The following is a 16,111-nucleotide window of genomic DNA, read 5'->3' as shown; positions in this document are numbered from 1 at the left end:
GAGAAAGTTTTCCTCAATGTGCGCAGGTGAACTCAAAGTGTCCAAGTGAATAGAGTGTTTTTTGAAAGCGCCCGGGCGAACGCAGTTAGATGCTTTTTGGAAGTTGCTTTGAAAACGGCGGGGTGTTTGAGATCGGGTTGGGGGGGTGTTTCTTCAAAGCTCCACTTCAAAGGATGACTTCATACTGTGCTCGCTAAATTATTCACATCGGGCAACGTGCTGGAATTCTGCATCTAGCGCCTCTGTGCGCTAATTATGAGCGAGATCAATGACGCCATCTTAAGCCCCTCTCGGGTGTGCTTGGGCATCCGTCCACGCACAGAAGCCGCATCGCGGTCTAAACGTCCCCATAAATCTCATTATACCTCCTCGTCTGATCAACCACCCACCATCGATTAAGCCATCGAGCGGGGCCGGAAGAATGAGAGGCCAGACGATGGACGGGGTGATTTCTGAACCGCTTTTAGGCCACTCTGTAGCGACGGTCTGTTAACAAAGACAAATTAGACAAGAGAAGGCTCTGGGAGAGACCCACAACCTTCAAACCTAGCTTCTCTGAGGGTGGCTGCTGTGGAGACACACATGTGCATGTATACAAAAACAAGCATTTTTATCGGCTAATCGGAGCCGTGCGCATTTAATGCGAATTCTTTGCGGTTGCATTACAGTAATGAAATACACACAGCACCTGTTTGATCTACTCTGCGAGAGGCTGGGAACGATACCGCAAGCGGATATACGTGCGCCCACGCACACAACAATGACTGTCTTCAATTACACATTTTAAGATTGTGACGGGCCCCGAATCGAGAGCGACTCACGACGTGGGACGTGCTGCATTATTCATTCAGGCATGCTGAGAGACAGCCCTCCTCTCATTATGATTGTGTGTACATGTTTCTTTGATATGTGTTTATGTATAAATCTGCCAGAGGGGGGCAAGTCATGAGTGGAAAGCTGTGATTTGCCAATAAAGGCCTGAATTGGAGTTTATAGCTGCTGTGTTTATGCCGGGTCAGAAACTGGATGAGATTATAGAGCTGGAGTTGCAGTCTACTCAATTTTCTTCCATTTACGCCTCACAAGCCACCTGTCACTGCTTCTTTCTCTTCTTCTCAGCAAATCATTTTGTCTCTTTTATCTCTCTTGTTCGACTCCCCTTTGTCGCAACACACCTCTCCTTTAATCTCTACATCTTCTGTTAATGTTTTTTCTTTACTTTGATGGGAATCTGATAAAACTGAAAATGTTTTGGGATGAATTTGAATAAAAATTATATTCTTAGTCTGCGCCAATAGCCTGGTGGTTAGTGCGGCGACATATAGTGCTAGTAAGCTCGCAGCGACCCGAGTACGATTCCCATCTCGTGCGGTCCTTTGCCGACCCTGCTTCCCTGTCTCTTTCCCGTCACCTCTCCACTGTCCTATCACAATAAAGGCAAAAAGCCCAAAAATATAACTTAAAACTAAATAAAATTCATATTCTTAAAATATGACTACATTATGTATTGGCTTTCTGGACTTTTGATTCCGGGCCTTTGGTATTTTGAGGCAATACATCATTTCTCAAAGGATTTGTTTATCTTCGCATTCACAGCCACTGTGTCAGCTCATTTGAAAAATATAAAAAACTGTGAGGAAAAGCAGCAATAAATCTTCGTAGTGCTCATGATGTGTGTGTGTGTGTGAGAGAGAGAAAGGCAAAGAGAGTGAGATTAGTGGTCATTGAGTATTACCAAAATCAATTTAATTGAATCATTTTGCCTCTCCCTGTGTGTTTATTTCTCACATCTCTCTGGCATTTTTTTGTCATTAATATTTCATGAAGTTACTCCTGCCGACAGGTCCTGAGTCAATTTGAATAATGGGAAAACAGTATGTTTGGAATCAGGACAAAACTGGCAATAAGCTATGGATGTTTCTTTTTTGTGTCTCTACCACACACGTGCCCTTTACACACACACACACACAAAAACAAAAAAGGAAAAATCTGTAAATGTGCTCTCCCTCAATCACACGCTCAGTCTTTGAAGATTTTCTGACTTGAAGTAATTGCGGTCCGTCCCAAAGAGAAATGACTGAATCTGTCTCCCTGACCTCCTGCCGTTAGGTGGAGGGAGGGGAGGTACAGTTGCCCAACACTGACCGAGCCTGATAAGGGCAGATGAAAGGACTCGGAGGCTGAGGTGGCGAGCGAGAGAGAGAGGATGCAGGTAAGCCCCCTAGGCAGCGGTGGTCCACATCAGAGAGAGAGAGGTGCGGCCGGCTCATGGTGCCAGCTTCACAGTTGCATTACATGCCTGCACATGACTAAAGCTAAACTCAATGGGATTTAGAAAGGGCAGTCCATTCTAGCGTGGGCGAATTTGCTGTGCTGGAGTGTTTGTGTGTGTGTGTGTGTGCATGAGGTGAGGGTGCACAGGCCTTCAGACAAAATGAAAAAAAAAAGTAAGAGACAGAGAAGGAAATTAAGTCCAAATGCGATTATGCCACTTTCATGTGTATGTGTTAGTGGAGACATGGGTGACAGAAGGTGTACATAAATATATACAGGTATATGTGTGTGTGTGTGTGTTAGGATGCCTACATTAAAACAGCAGGTGTTAGTGAAAATATGAGGGAACTCGATAAGCAGGGGATTGTATGAATTAGCTCTTAAGATTACAAACGTCTGACTGGAACCTGTGCTAGCTGTAGTACATGGATAGTCAAAACCAAACAGTGACCCAGACAGTAGCTTGTAATGTAACATTGTGTTGGAAGCGCAGAGCTTGTGGGTTCGACACCCAGGGAGCACACATACTGATCAAATCTGAATGCACTTTAAGTCGCTTTGAATAAAAGTATCTGCCAAATGCATAAATAAGTAGTTTAGTTTAACAGCTTTAAATTGAGTAGCTTGCAGCTTCAGATGCCACAGTTTCCAAGTAGCTTCCCCAACACTGATTATCACTTACAGTAGCTCCTGTAAATTAGGGCATGTATGTGAACAGATGGAGGATGCTAAAGAGAGCAAGTGTGTGTGCTTTAGTTTGTGGCTGGGCGTTGTCTGGATGTAAGCATGTATGTATTTTCCCTGTGAGACAGCTTGAAAATTGTGGCGACGGGGTGAGGTCACCCAAGACAGGAAGCTAATGCAAACAAACACTCCTACACTTAACCAAACCCCAGAGGAACATACCGTAGGTCTTATTACTGTGTTCCTTTCATTACAACAAGACAGATACACATGGATTCTCTGGCCTGAAGCTTAGGGCTACACAACTACAGATGGACTCTTACAAGTCTAGTTCTTGCTCTTGTTCATCACGGAAAACTCGCATGGAGCCTTCTACATTTAACAATCTACATTTTGGTCAGGCTAATTCATAGTAGGTATCCACTAGTCTAAAAAATAGGGACCTTGCATTGCACTGTTGACCGAACAAACATTTGAGGTCCCTCTCTCTCTCCCACGGCTGAATGTACTTCAACATGGCCCTTGGGATGAAAACTATGAACTAAGGACACTGAAAAGATTCACAATCATGAATCAAACACATCCAGCAGAGCCTAAATGCGCTGCAGCGGTGCGTTCTGGGATACTATGGGCGGAGCAGGCGTCTTACTCACCGAGCGAGGCGGTGTGTGAGGGTGGTTTTATATAAGAAGGGGTAGGCTGGTTAGCAGAAGGGGGTCAGGGACGAATGAAGGGCAACATGCTCTGGGAGGAAAGACTGTTGGAATTTGTAGGACAGCTGGATCTTGGCCAGTGAGGTAAATGAGGGTTTAGTGTCACTCAAGATGCCAAAGACAAAAAACAAGGCTTGGATAGCTACAGCTGAGTATGGGAGCAACTTATCTGTAATTTTCCCCTGTGGTTACAATAGAAATTGCTTCTACACTTTACAGCAGATGATAACAATAACAGTAGTGCTTTTAATTAAACACTTCAGGCCTTGTTTATCTTCACATCAGCCAGTTCAACATATCTGGGATTTCCTCATATGCAGTCATTCTGGTTCTTCTGCTGCTTTAAAGGCCTCCACAGACCAAATAGAGAAAGACATGGTTTTAATGTGAACATGAAACAACATTTATGACCCGTTCTACTTCTGAAACGAAGGTATTACTGTAGTTAATTATTAGGCTTTGGTAAACAATATACACTACCAGTCAAAAGTTTAGGATCACTTGACAAAAATGTTTCTAATGACCTAAAAAAGCTTTTAAATCTGAAATTACTTTTGTAGACGAAATTTAATTGTGCCAACATATTAATTTCTTTAATTAGAAATTAATAAATTGGACCAAATAATGAATAAAAAGCAGTCAATAAGATTCCAGCATAGATGTGAATTCCTTAAATAACGTTTAAAAAGCTTCCCAGAATAAGACCTCAAAGAAGCCGGATAACAAAATGCCAAGTGTACAACTTCGCAAATTCTAGGCAAAGGGTGACTACTTTGAAGATGCTAAAGTAAAATAGTTCATTTATTCTGGATGTTTTTAGCCACAACATTATTCCCACAGTTACATTTGTGTTATTCAATGGTTTTGATGGGTTTACTATTATTTACTAGTGTACATCTTTGAATAATGACTGCATGTAGGTTGTGCACATACTGTATCCATCATTTATATTACGCTCACTCTGAGATGCAGTTGAGCTGGGTTATGTAATTCTTCAATGCTCTCTATGTCTTGCTCCAGAGGGTTCATTTCCACAATCATTACATTGGAACGGGCCGAATCACTTCCCACCATCAGAGGCTCACTTCATTGAGTTGGTTATGGCCTTCCCACACGGATTCACCAGCTACCAGCTGTCCATCACTGTCTGCGGCTGTCCGGTGAGGATACAGTTTTGCTTGACTCAGTTTTTTTTCCGAGGGACTAAAATCAGTTCTTGTTCGATGTCTCTTAGACTTTAGGTAGACCGTACTATTTACCTTTTGGCCTTAACTTGTAAAGCATACCTGATCACTCAAAAATAATAATTTGCACATCATTTACTTGACAGCCCTTTATTATTTTGTGTCCTCTGTGAAACAAAAAGGAGATTTGTACTTATTTTGTCCCTTTTATCTCTTGGCATTACGAATCTTTAGCCACTTTCATTGTTTAGAGGATAGCTGCACTGACATTGAGAAAAGAAAATGAGCTTTAAAAACACTAGGGTAAAGAAAACGATGACAAGATTTTCATTTTTGGCTGAACTTTTGCTTTTTAATGATGACTTTGTTTCACCATGTGGCTAAATGCTATTTATAAGGTATTTCAGTAAAAGGTTAAAACAAACATTCATCACTGAAAAGGTGAACACGCTCGCCACTGTCATCGGGGCTACGGCACAAAAAAACTATGATCTAAGCACAGCTCATCTTGTCCTCTCGAAAGGGCTCAAGGGTAGGCACTGGATAAACAGGTTCAACCTTTAAGCAAGGTGTGTGGAGACAACCTCTGCTCGGCACTCTTTTAAAGCCAAGATGAGGGATGAGAGACTCCTTAAGTATTCATCAAGGCAGTCTCTCCCCAATGACACATGGCCATAAATGTTTGCTGCATAGAGCACTCCAGACTGCTTAGTCCGGGTGAAGGTCACCCACACGGAAATGTCAAATGTCTCTTCATTGGCATGCCCGAGACCATGGGCTCTTATACCGGAACTCTATCAACGTCTTTTAACACCACTGACACTAATGAGCATTCATTTAATCTTTATTAAAGGTTTCATACCCATGTCATGTTAAGTAGCTTTTACTGTAGGCAGAAATTAGTCTTATTTAAGAAAGGAAAAGAGGTGATTCATGTATATTTGATTTGAAAGATTTCTGTTGTTTTCAGGAGTGCGTGGGTGAGGGAGTTCAGAGTTATTTTAGCAGATTGCAAAGATCAATCTGATTTCTGATGCTTTGCATATATTTGCGTAGGAGAGCAATATCTTTGTTATTTACTGTATAAGCAAAGTCAGAGGTTAGAGGTGGGCTCACCGTTTTGAACGTCCAACACGTGGTGTTTGTCCAGGGTCCATCCTCCCATGTTCGAGGCGTCGAGTTCATAACCCTGAAGAATGGCTGTTCTTTTCTCCCACAGGATCAGATCCAAACAAGACTCGTACTCAAATCCCACAGACACTTGATGGATACAGAGAGAAATTGCAGTTATTCATTTATGCAAATACACTGTATAAATACATTTACATTTGGGCATTTAGCAGACGCTTTTATACAGCGACTTAAAGTGTAAGTTCACCCAAAAATCAACTTTGTGTGATTTTTTACTCACCCACATGACGTTAAACATGTTTAGAGAACTTCCGGCATCTTCAGAGCACAAATAGAAATATTTAGGTGACACCCGAGAGCTTTCCAGGCCTCCGCATAGACATCATGGTGTCAGTTTTTCCAAAGGTCCAGAAAAGTACTAAAGACATCGTTAAATTGGTCCATCCGCGCATAGTGGCTCAGTTGAATTTTTTTGAAGCGACGAGAATGCGGAAAACAAACCAAAATACCGACTTTAATCGATATATTCTCCTCTGTCTTATCAGTGTATGGCGCGCGTCCACGAGAGCACTTCTTCGTCTTCTGCATGTAAACACAGAGTTGCGCTTCTGTGTTGTGAGTCGGAGCGCTGGCATCCAATAGGGGCAAGCCCCATGCGGAGTTCGGCGCACAAACCTGTCTACTTTTGAAGTGCTCTATTCCAAGAAGAAGACAAAGAAGAAGTGCGCTCGTGAACGTGCCCCATACACTGACAAGACAGAGGAGAATATATCCATTAAAGTCGATATTTTGGTTTGTTTTCTGGACCTTGGCAAAAACTGACACCATGATGTCTATGAGGAGGCCTGGAAAGCTCTCGGGTGTCTTTATTTGTGCTCCGAAGCCGCCGGAAGTTCTCTAAACATGTTTAGCGTCACGTGGGCGAGTAAAAAAAATCACACAAAGTTGATTTTTGGATGAACTATCCCTTTAACTGATCAAATACAGACTTTCTGAAAACTCGAAGACTGAATTTAATATTGCATATTTTTTGAATAAAGAAAGTCCTGTATAAAGAGGTTGATTTCACACCGCCCTAAGCCTAATCGATGTGTTTTTTTATAGAGACGTTTACATACATTAAAGCTAGTTTTGTATCTAAAAACTAAACATAGAGAGACTAGTCAATAGTCAGAGTTACAGATTCGACTAGTCATCAACATCAAGACACATGCAGATAAATCACCATATAAACATTGAGCTGATAAACCGCACATTTTCCCAAGGCCTAATCAGATGTCCTACACAATGTCAATTCATCTTTATTGCAGCCTGCCTGAAAACCGCTGCGACTCTATCATAACTTCGGTAAATCTCATAAGCGATCTCTGGGAGCGCAGCGCTTCACCAGGTGCAAATCGTTTTAAATGTATAACTTTTTCAGCCGATCATATTAAGAAAGCGACCTTGTGTCCCCCAGAGAGAATCAATAAGCACACTGCCATTCGTTGGGCGAAAAAATTACCTGCTTAATGCAATTGGCAAACCAAAGCCTGATGAGAAGGTGAAAGCCAATCAATACTCATAAGACCCGGCCTAACCTATTTACAAATTTACACAGTTCACTTTGTGAAGGCGGAAAACATTCTCCGTTTAGTGGAAAAAGTGCCTTTTGTTCCGACATCCTGCGACTTTGCTTCTGTAAGGCTTTGAAAAGCACATCTGGTTTAGCCTGGCCTACCACCCGCCACATCATCGGCTGGAAATAACAAACGGAGGAGCTCATATCAGCAGCCTGGACATCTTTCTTGATGCTTAAGTGAATAACAAAGCCACAGAATCACCCCGACCTTCCTCAAAACAGAACAAGAGACGTGTTCTCTGCGGTTTTGCTGATGGGTAATCATACTAGAAAATACAGTCAGCATAAAAAATGCCAACGTGAAAAAACCCTCAGAGTAACAAATGCTTCCTGTGCCGATGCTGGACTTGAACGTGACTACTGTGTTTTCCATTTACAGTTCGCGTTCGCCTATGTACATTTAAGGAGATGTCCCATAATGCACCTGTCACAGTGGCACGGGCCATTAAGCATGTCTACACTCACGAAGCACATTTTGCTAAATGCCTTTGTGCAATGTAGTAGATACATTATCCCTGTACTCCGTAAATCTATAAGAGCAGAATGATACAAATGGAGGTAAGTGGATGTTTATCAGCTCAGCGACACTTCCTGAATCGATACCGAATACTAGTCATTTTTAGTTTTGACACGTTTACTTTTCTTTTCCTAGACATGACATGCATTAACCACAAAGCCGCTTTGTTTACAAAAGCATGCATGCATACATACCCACTGCTTCTGACAGGCCGTAGACTTTTTGGTTGTATGCGTCTGTTTTGTCCCAGATGAAGGTGTAGGACAGATTGGGTTCCGCGGGGAACCACTTTTGGAAGAGGCGCCCCACCACGGCCACCATCAGGTGCACCTTCATGAGGTTAAAGGGGATAGTGGCTTGAGTCATGGTGACCTTCAGCACCGGCCGGTAGCCTGCCCCCCGCGAGCTCAGGTACATCAGGTTCAGATCGCTCCCTGGAATGGCGGTCTCCTCCTGAAGAACCTGCACATCAAAGAGAGGTGAAGATGAATATAGGAGGGGGAGAGAAGGATTGTGCGATTCATCCTGAGAACATCTGGAAGAGGCATTGGGGCTGAGGAAGAGGCCGGCGATTTTTCTCTCCGCAGGATTAAAGCACATCTGGGCCTGTGTTTGCTTTGACCTCCATTTACTTGACATCTCGGATCTAATGAGGGAGATTTTCACGGGCGGAACGCGTTTATATTTACATCACTGTCGGAGGCTATTACTGTACCACACTCCGCACGCTCAACCACGGCGGACAGGCCGCCACATCTTGAAGTAGCAGAAAGTGGTTTGAATTCCAGACAGCTGGCTAGATTAAACGCAAACGTTCGGTTAGCTCCCCCCGTGCGGAGTCACCAAAGTTCAGAGAATTTGCGCTAATATCTCTCCCTCTTTAGAGATGCCACAAATGGAGCATGCTAGATGAGGAGCAGCTTGGATCAACATAGGGATTCGGCATCACAGCTTCCTCCTCAAGTGCTTAATGAAAAGCCACAGTAGAAAGTCAGTAATCCCCCTGTTTTCCAGCTCCTGGCATTGTCGAGCGTCCTACTGGGAAGGGACATTTACTTTTCTCTAACGCAGAGGACAAAGAGAGCCAGGGGGAATTCCTTTTCTTCTCTGTTCCGGTTTGGATCCCGCTGCACTTTTCCCGGGATCAGTAGAGGGGGCTAGATGGCTTTGGGAGAACCTTTGATATGCGGGTCTATGGCAGTGACAGCACGGAAACTCAAGCAGGTGGGGATTAAAATAAAAGGATCGATAGTTGAGACAAAGGGGTTTAGCATATGCACAATAATATATTCACGCATGTGACTGTTACCCTGTCCGCACTAGAAAACGCACTCGAAAGTGGATACATTTGAAAAGGTCGTTTTCGCGTTGTAGTGTGGATGAGGAAAACAGAGGGGTTTAAAAATGATGACGCAGTGGTTTCGGCTGCTCTCCTGTTTGATAGCATTAATGTCAGTTCATGCATACTTTAGATTGCATTTTAGGAGATGGAATATTTAATTTGGCAGCGCAAAAAATGAATTATAGTCTTGTGTTACCCGCAGAAACATCTCGAAGTTACCTCATTGTCCGTCTATTTAAGAAAGCTGTCTTTGCTAAACATTGCCACAGCATAATAAGGCAGAAAGTAAATAAACGCCTGACAAAAATGATGTCTTTGGTTTTACTCATGCGCAGTACATGGATGTAAGCGTTTTCAAGACGTTTCAGTGTGGACGGGCAGCGTTTGGGAAATGCTTGAAAACGCTAGTGTGGACGAAGAATGTTTTGAAAACAAAATATCAGTTTTCAAATGAAAACGCACTAGTGGAGGCATCCTACAGTATGTGATAGCACGCTTTCGATTTGAAGGAATGCTAATCCTAACAGACAGCATCCACATGTGTGTGTGTGCATTCCCCGCACTCGAAAGTTTACTTAAGGTTGTTCTATAAGCCACAATGCATTCGTGCTATGCTTCTGGCTTCCCCTCTGTGGATTTTGATTACAGAGTCTGAGCTAATAACATGCTTTACTCTGTCTGCTATAAGCTCTTAATAAACGGCACCGCATGCGCTTCCACGTCTTTACGTGTGCAGCACTGTTATTCTTAGCCACGGGGGCAAGGGCCATAAGTGCATATGGCTGCATTAAAGCTAAATATTTTCTCATTTGCCAAATGAAAGGGAAGATGAAAAAGGCTTTGAAAGTTCATTTGATACAGCCCATTAAATGCACAGTAATAAAGACCAGATTTAGTTTAATCACCAAGCTTGTTTTTAATGCTGAGAAAGAAGCTGCTAGGTTTTCTGCAAGAGGCCAAAACACATCAGCAGTCTCTCTTATTACATTTGGAGGTGTTATGCTTTACAGGAGACAACGGTTACGAGACAGAAACAGAGCATTGTGGAAAATCATATATATCTTTCATTCTTTAAACGTCTTGTCTGATTTTCCACTGTCGTGCGGAGGTTTTCTCTGGCTCGCTGTCGGACGGACGTGCAAATGTGCTGGATTCCTCCAGCCAAATAACATTTTTCAGGCCTGCATAACAGCCAAGTGGAAGTAATATGCTTGGCCATTCTGCATCACGGCCGCTAACCGTTACGGGTCCTGGCTGAGGGATGTCTGGTTGCCATTTATGTGTGACGCTTTGGGTTAAAAACGAAAAAGAAACCTCGGAGGCTATTACATCTGGGTTCCAAAAGCCCTATATTAAATGCTAACTTGGTTGGGTCTGATTACCCCTGTTTAGAGTTCTTCTCAAAGCAGACTGTAATTCAAATCAGGACCCATTTACTTTGATGAGTGGGGTTCCACCGAGGGGACAGACGGCCCTGTTGGGAGCGGGGAGAAACATGGGAAGAGGAGTGTGGCCTTTTGGCTGCCGACAATAAGGAAGCAATTTTTCTCCTTTATGTCTCGGAGCAAACTCGTAAGACGGCATATGTGTTGGCCCAGTGTGCTCGCGTTACAGGGGATGCTCTCTCCCACTACATGGCGCAGAAAGGTAAGGATGGAAAAGCCGGGTTATAAAAGAAGGGATCAAATGCACATCTGGACACAAGGCGGGTGGAAGAGAAAAAAAAGAGAGATAGAAACAGACAGGCCAGTGCCAAGATTTTCAAACCTCTCATTTAATAACAACACTAACTTCTAGGAATGGAGATTGTAAGGAATGTAATGATTCTGTAATGTTTTGATTCTCCATAAAGACTGCATTAACAATGTTTTGTACTTTCAAAGAAGAAATATTTGGAGATAAGAAACACGAGTCTTATTGCATTTACTACCCTCAGCAGTCTGTTGCCAAATAAGTTCATTTAGGATTTAAAACCAATATAGATATAAAATATACAGATAACTTAAAAACTATACAAATCAAAAGTAAATGTGATACAATTCTTTAAAAACGTTATTGCCGCATGATGAAAGTGATGGCTTTAGTGTAGCGGTGAATGCTAGGAGATGTAGATTTAAGAGAAACTCTGGTGCCATTAAACAGTGGAGCAGGAAACACTTTGAGACTTTTAGGTAGAATAACTTGACCTAAAGTCAACAGAATCGTTCTGTTCCTGCATATAAAACAAGCAAAACAGATCCGGCTCATGATTCCCAAGCCCACTTTTTACATGCCAGAGTGAATAGAGATTGAGGAATTCAATATTTAAGTTTTCGTTTTGAGGTTTGCTTTAAGACCTTCAAAATTGTTTTGTGCAGACACAAACTAAGCATGCTTTTATATTCCTCTCTTCAAAGATATCTGGGTCTGATGTGGTTCCAGATTTCATTGTTACAGACACGCAAGCGGTGTGGAAGCTTGAGCCATTTTACACAGATTATGTGGATAAGGTCTGTGTGGATTTTTACTATAAACACACAGAAGAATGGTGCGCAAGAGAATCTTGAATTTAAAATACTAACCAATATCACCTCAACATGTGGGGTTTGTTGAGAGCCGTGGTGAATTGTATTTTTTGTGCCAGCGCCACACTGAGATTCAAAACTCGTTTTTTCTTTCTGAATACTGCATTCTGGGTGCAGGTTGAGGGCAGGGAACAGACTGTGTCCTGATGTTTCTTCATTCTATTACGCTTCTCAAAGCCTCCTTCTGTTCTGACTTAAGCTGTGCAGTACTTCATCCCAGACTCTAAACTCTAGCACGTCTAGACTCTATGCAGATTCAAAACTCATATGACACCCTCTTTTTCACAGATAAATAAACGATTTTTGAGCTTTCATTTATTTAACCTTGAACTAGGTTGAACATTCATAAATAGTATTCTGTGTACGATGCTGAATTAACTTATAGGCAGGAAAGGAAATATAGTCTGAAATATTGTGGAACATGTATGAGATAATGAATTTTTATATTTATTTAATTTATATAGTTACAAGAATACAGGGCATTATCAGGCAAGGATATTATAGTTCACTGGAATGAAAACTAAAACTATTTAAACATCTGTTAATTTAAATCAAATATCAGCCTAAGTATTATTTGAGAGACTAAATGAAAATGAGAAATGTCTCAGCAATAAATAAGTAATGAATAGTTTAGGGTTTGCACAATTATTATTATTATTTTTTTTTAAGATTTATTTTTGTCTTTACTTATAGTACAGTAACAATGAGAGGACAGGAAACGAAGTGGGTGAGGGGGAGATCGGGAAAGGACCACGAGCCGGGACTCGAACTCGGGTCGCCCGGAGCGCAACAGCGCCATATGTCGGAGCACTAACCACAAGGCTATCGGCTCCGACAAGCACAATTATTTTTAATATCTATATTAACTAAATGTAATTTGTATTTTTAACTAAATTATTATTATTTAAAGTAACTAAATATATTCATAATTTTTACCTAAAAATAATAATAAACAAAAACTAAAATGAAACTGAAATAAAAATAAATGTAACTTATATGGCAATAATCAATGACATAAGCACAAACAAAATTACAAAATATTCAACTAAAATTTACATGAAAACTACTGTAAAAATATACAAATAATTAAAAATATTAATACAACTACAAAAAAATGCAAACAACTATAATAAATATTATAAAACTACAAAAAGGTCTTTAGTTCAAATATTTGGAAAAATACTTTGAATATTACAAATTCATTTTATGCTTTTTCAAATAGAAAAGTCTACATAAAGCCGGATCTTTACCTGTGTCTCTGGAATAATGGGGCCATTCTCAGGCGAGGATCTAAAGAAGGTGGAGAGGGGCGTGGCCACGATGAGGGGGCTGGGCCTTATAAAGCCACTTAGGTCACAGCTAGGAATGTCATTTTCCTCTTTCTTCATTACCAGAGTGTCCATCACATAGAAGACGTTCCACGGGATCCATACCGTGCGGAATTGCGTCAGAAACGGAGCCCGCTCAAAGCTCAGTGTCAGTGATGCTCCACCGTTGGCCAGAATGTCAAACCTGCAGAAACGTAACAGTGAATGACTTACGGAAATAACATACAATACATTTAGGGGGGTATTTAAAAAGAATGAACTGTTCCCACTGATAGCATGAAACTGGATTGTGGGCAGTTAATGAATACGCCACGTTTTTTACTTGAAATACTGTGAAAGTAAATATGTCTCTTTGCCGTTAACACACAATCTGTTTGGGTTAAAGTGTTTGACAATACAGACAGACACGCATAAAAAACTCATTGGCATTTCATGTTCTCCTCATTAGATAAAAGGAATATGCAGGTAATGTACTGCCGAGGTGATAGAGTGAGTAAGTGAGATGAATTAGACATGAGAGCTGATGGCTAAAAGAGCCGATAGCTGGTTTAATTGTCTCTTCCTTTAACCTCACTGATCCCAGAGCAGGCCTCCTCTGAGCCAACGGCTTCTAAGAAGGGCTCTATCCTTCCTGACACAGGGCCCTGCCATGGTGAAAAATGCATGATAATGTGATCGAGCCTTTTTATCATTGCATTTGTGTAAAAGCCAAAACTCTCCCCCGGCTCGCTCTCTCTTTCTCTCCGTCTCTCTCGTTCTAGCCATAAGAGACTTATTAGATAGGAAATGAGTCAGGAACTGGGGGTACTGTCCTACATTCAAATATTCTGCAACGCTGCAGGGGGCAGAAGCAAGATAGGGCAAAAATTATCCACGTCGAAGCGTAAAGATATAGAGCTCGCTCTCATTTATAAAGGCATGCGCACATCTGAGAAGTGCTGGAAGAGAGGATGATGGCGACTGGACCCAAACAGCTGCACGGCTGGTGCTTTGATTCTCTCTCTGAGTAAGTGGATAGGGAAGAGGTGTAGGCATGATTATCCACCGCCGTTTTCGCGGCCCGCCCTGCTGTGGTGTGTTGAAGGGCTGCAACAGCTGGTTGAGCTGGCTAATCTCGGACACACTCCTCCTGAGTCTCCTCCTCCCGCCAGTCCAACCTCTTCTCTCATCACACTTTCTATTAAACATATCTCTCTGGCAGCCTCTTTCAACAACACCTCTTTCTCACTCTCTCTATCTTGGATACACTGCCACGGTCAAGCCTCTTTTCTTTGTGATGTCATGGCGACTCACGCTCTCTTCTTCTACATAAGAGCTTATCAATTCTTAATATGCAAAGTTAAAGGGGAGATTTAATGTGGTTTCATGCATTCCGACTTCTTTACAATGTTAAACGTGATGGCTTATCATGCTTATCACGGTCAACTTGTCAAAGAACGAAAGAACGACATATTACGTAGTATTTCTGTGCTAGATACACTCTCCCAAGGTTCGTATAGGTTTTGGAAAGTTTTTTTCGAACATGAAAACCCGTTACATAACAACTTTTCTTAGTCCCTTATTGGGCAATTCTCCCAGAAAAGCATGCCCACGCGTCAACCGACGAGCGATAGGAAGACCCGCCTACCATCAAGACTGGCGGCGCTGTGGGCCTGCAGCTGCAGCTCGTTACTCTTGCGATAGTGAGAGAAGTTGAGGTGTGTTTGTTTGTTCACGGCATTTCAGTGATGGATGTTAAATCAATGGTGGATATAACGCTGGATTTGCAGATCGTTTGAAACTGATAGATGAAGCGGTCCCAGCGCTAAAAGATACCGGACATGAATCGCACGCGGTAAGTGAAACTCATATGTCTGTGTTTTTTTGCCAATCGGAGTGTACGTGCATATTGTAAACAACACAAACTTGTAGTTAATCAACAGTTATGCAGGGATAATGTGATGATGTATATTGTGTGCTCGTGATTTAGTTCCTCCCCACCGCACACCCCCAGGAGGTCGTATTTTTCCGGAAATAATCTGTATCTAGCTTTTATAAATGTGATCAAACTAAATACTCTTCGAAGATACGAAGTGTGCAATACAACTCTATAGGTACTCAAGATTAATATGAGATTGAAACGGTGCGTTCAATCGGACCTTTAACTAAAAGCAGGTTTTGTAGATTTTTTGCCTGACCAAAAGCGGACGGAGGAACTGTTTGCAAAATCCTTAATTTGGCGGTTTCGCGTAAAGAGGCTAGTCAGGTGCCAATTTAAGTGCAAGGAAATCGTTCAACCAAAAATGAAATGACTTCATTTACTCAACATTTACATTTCCTTTAAAAAACGGAACAGAAAAATGTGTATTTATTTTTAAGTATATCTTGGCTGTTATTTTCCATATAATGACAGTGAATGGGGATGGCAGCTGTCAAGTCTCAAAATGCTAGAGAACCGCACCATTAAAGTATGACAATGGTGGTCCAAACAACTTTTGCGTTATATTCCAAGTCGTCCAAAGCCATACAATAGCTTTGTGCGAGGAACAGACCAAAATTTAAGCCATTATCCTGAAAATCGTCTGAAAATTGCTGTCGCTCTCAAGGCAAACATGGCATATGTGTCACATCAAGTCTGACGTCAAAAAACATCTTTCATGTGGATTTTTATAAGAAATACTTTTCTTTTTTCATTTAGATATTCCTTTAAACACCTGAAATGACTCGGCCATTCAATCAAGACTGTTTTTCTTGCCTATTCCATCATTAATTCA

At 41.7% G+C, this 16,111-nt stretch overlaps 1 protein-coding gene across 14 annotated transcripts in view; it reads right to left on the bottom strand.

Annotated features, from left to right (window-relative positions):
- tenm3 (teneurin transmembrane protein 3) overlaps positions 1 to 16,111 on the bottom strand; it is a 308,707-nt gene that overhangs the window by 24,290 nt on the left and 268,306 nt on the right. For all 14 annotated transcript variants that reach the window (XM_057332728.1, XM_057332730.1, XM_057332729.1 and 11 more), the window contains 3 exons: positions 13,281 to 13,542; positions 8,319 to 8,586; positions 5,972 to 6,115 (listed from right to left, as the gene is read on the bottom strand). In XM_057332728.1, the coding sequence (XP_057188711.1) occupies positions 5,972 to 6,115; positions 8,319 to 8,586; positions 13,281 to 13,542 (674 nt within the window). The remainder of the gene's footprint in view (positions 1 to 5,971; positions 6,116 to 8,318; positions 8,587 to 13,280; positions 13,543 to 16,111) is intronic.

The sequence above is a fragment of the Triplophysa rosa genome, linkage group LG4, assembly GCF_024868665.1.
Source record: "Triplophysa rosa linkage group LG4, Trosa_1v2, whole genome shotgun sequence".
In the NCBI taxonomy this organism is placed as follows: domain Eukaryota; kingdom Metazoa; phylum Chordata; class Actinopteri; order Cypriniformes; family Nemacheilidae; genus Triplophysa; species Triplophysa rosa.
This window is presented reverse-complemented; position numbering and strand designations above follow the sequence as displayed.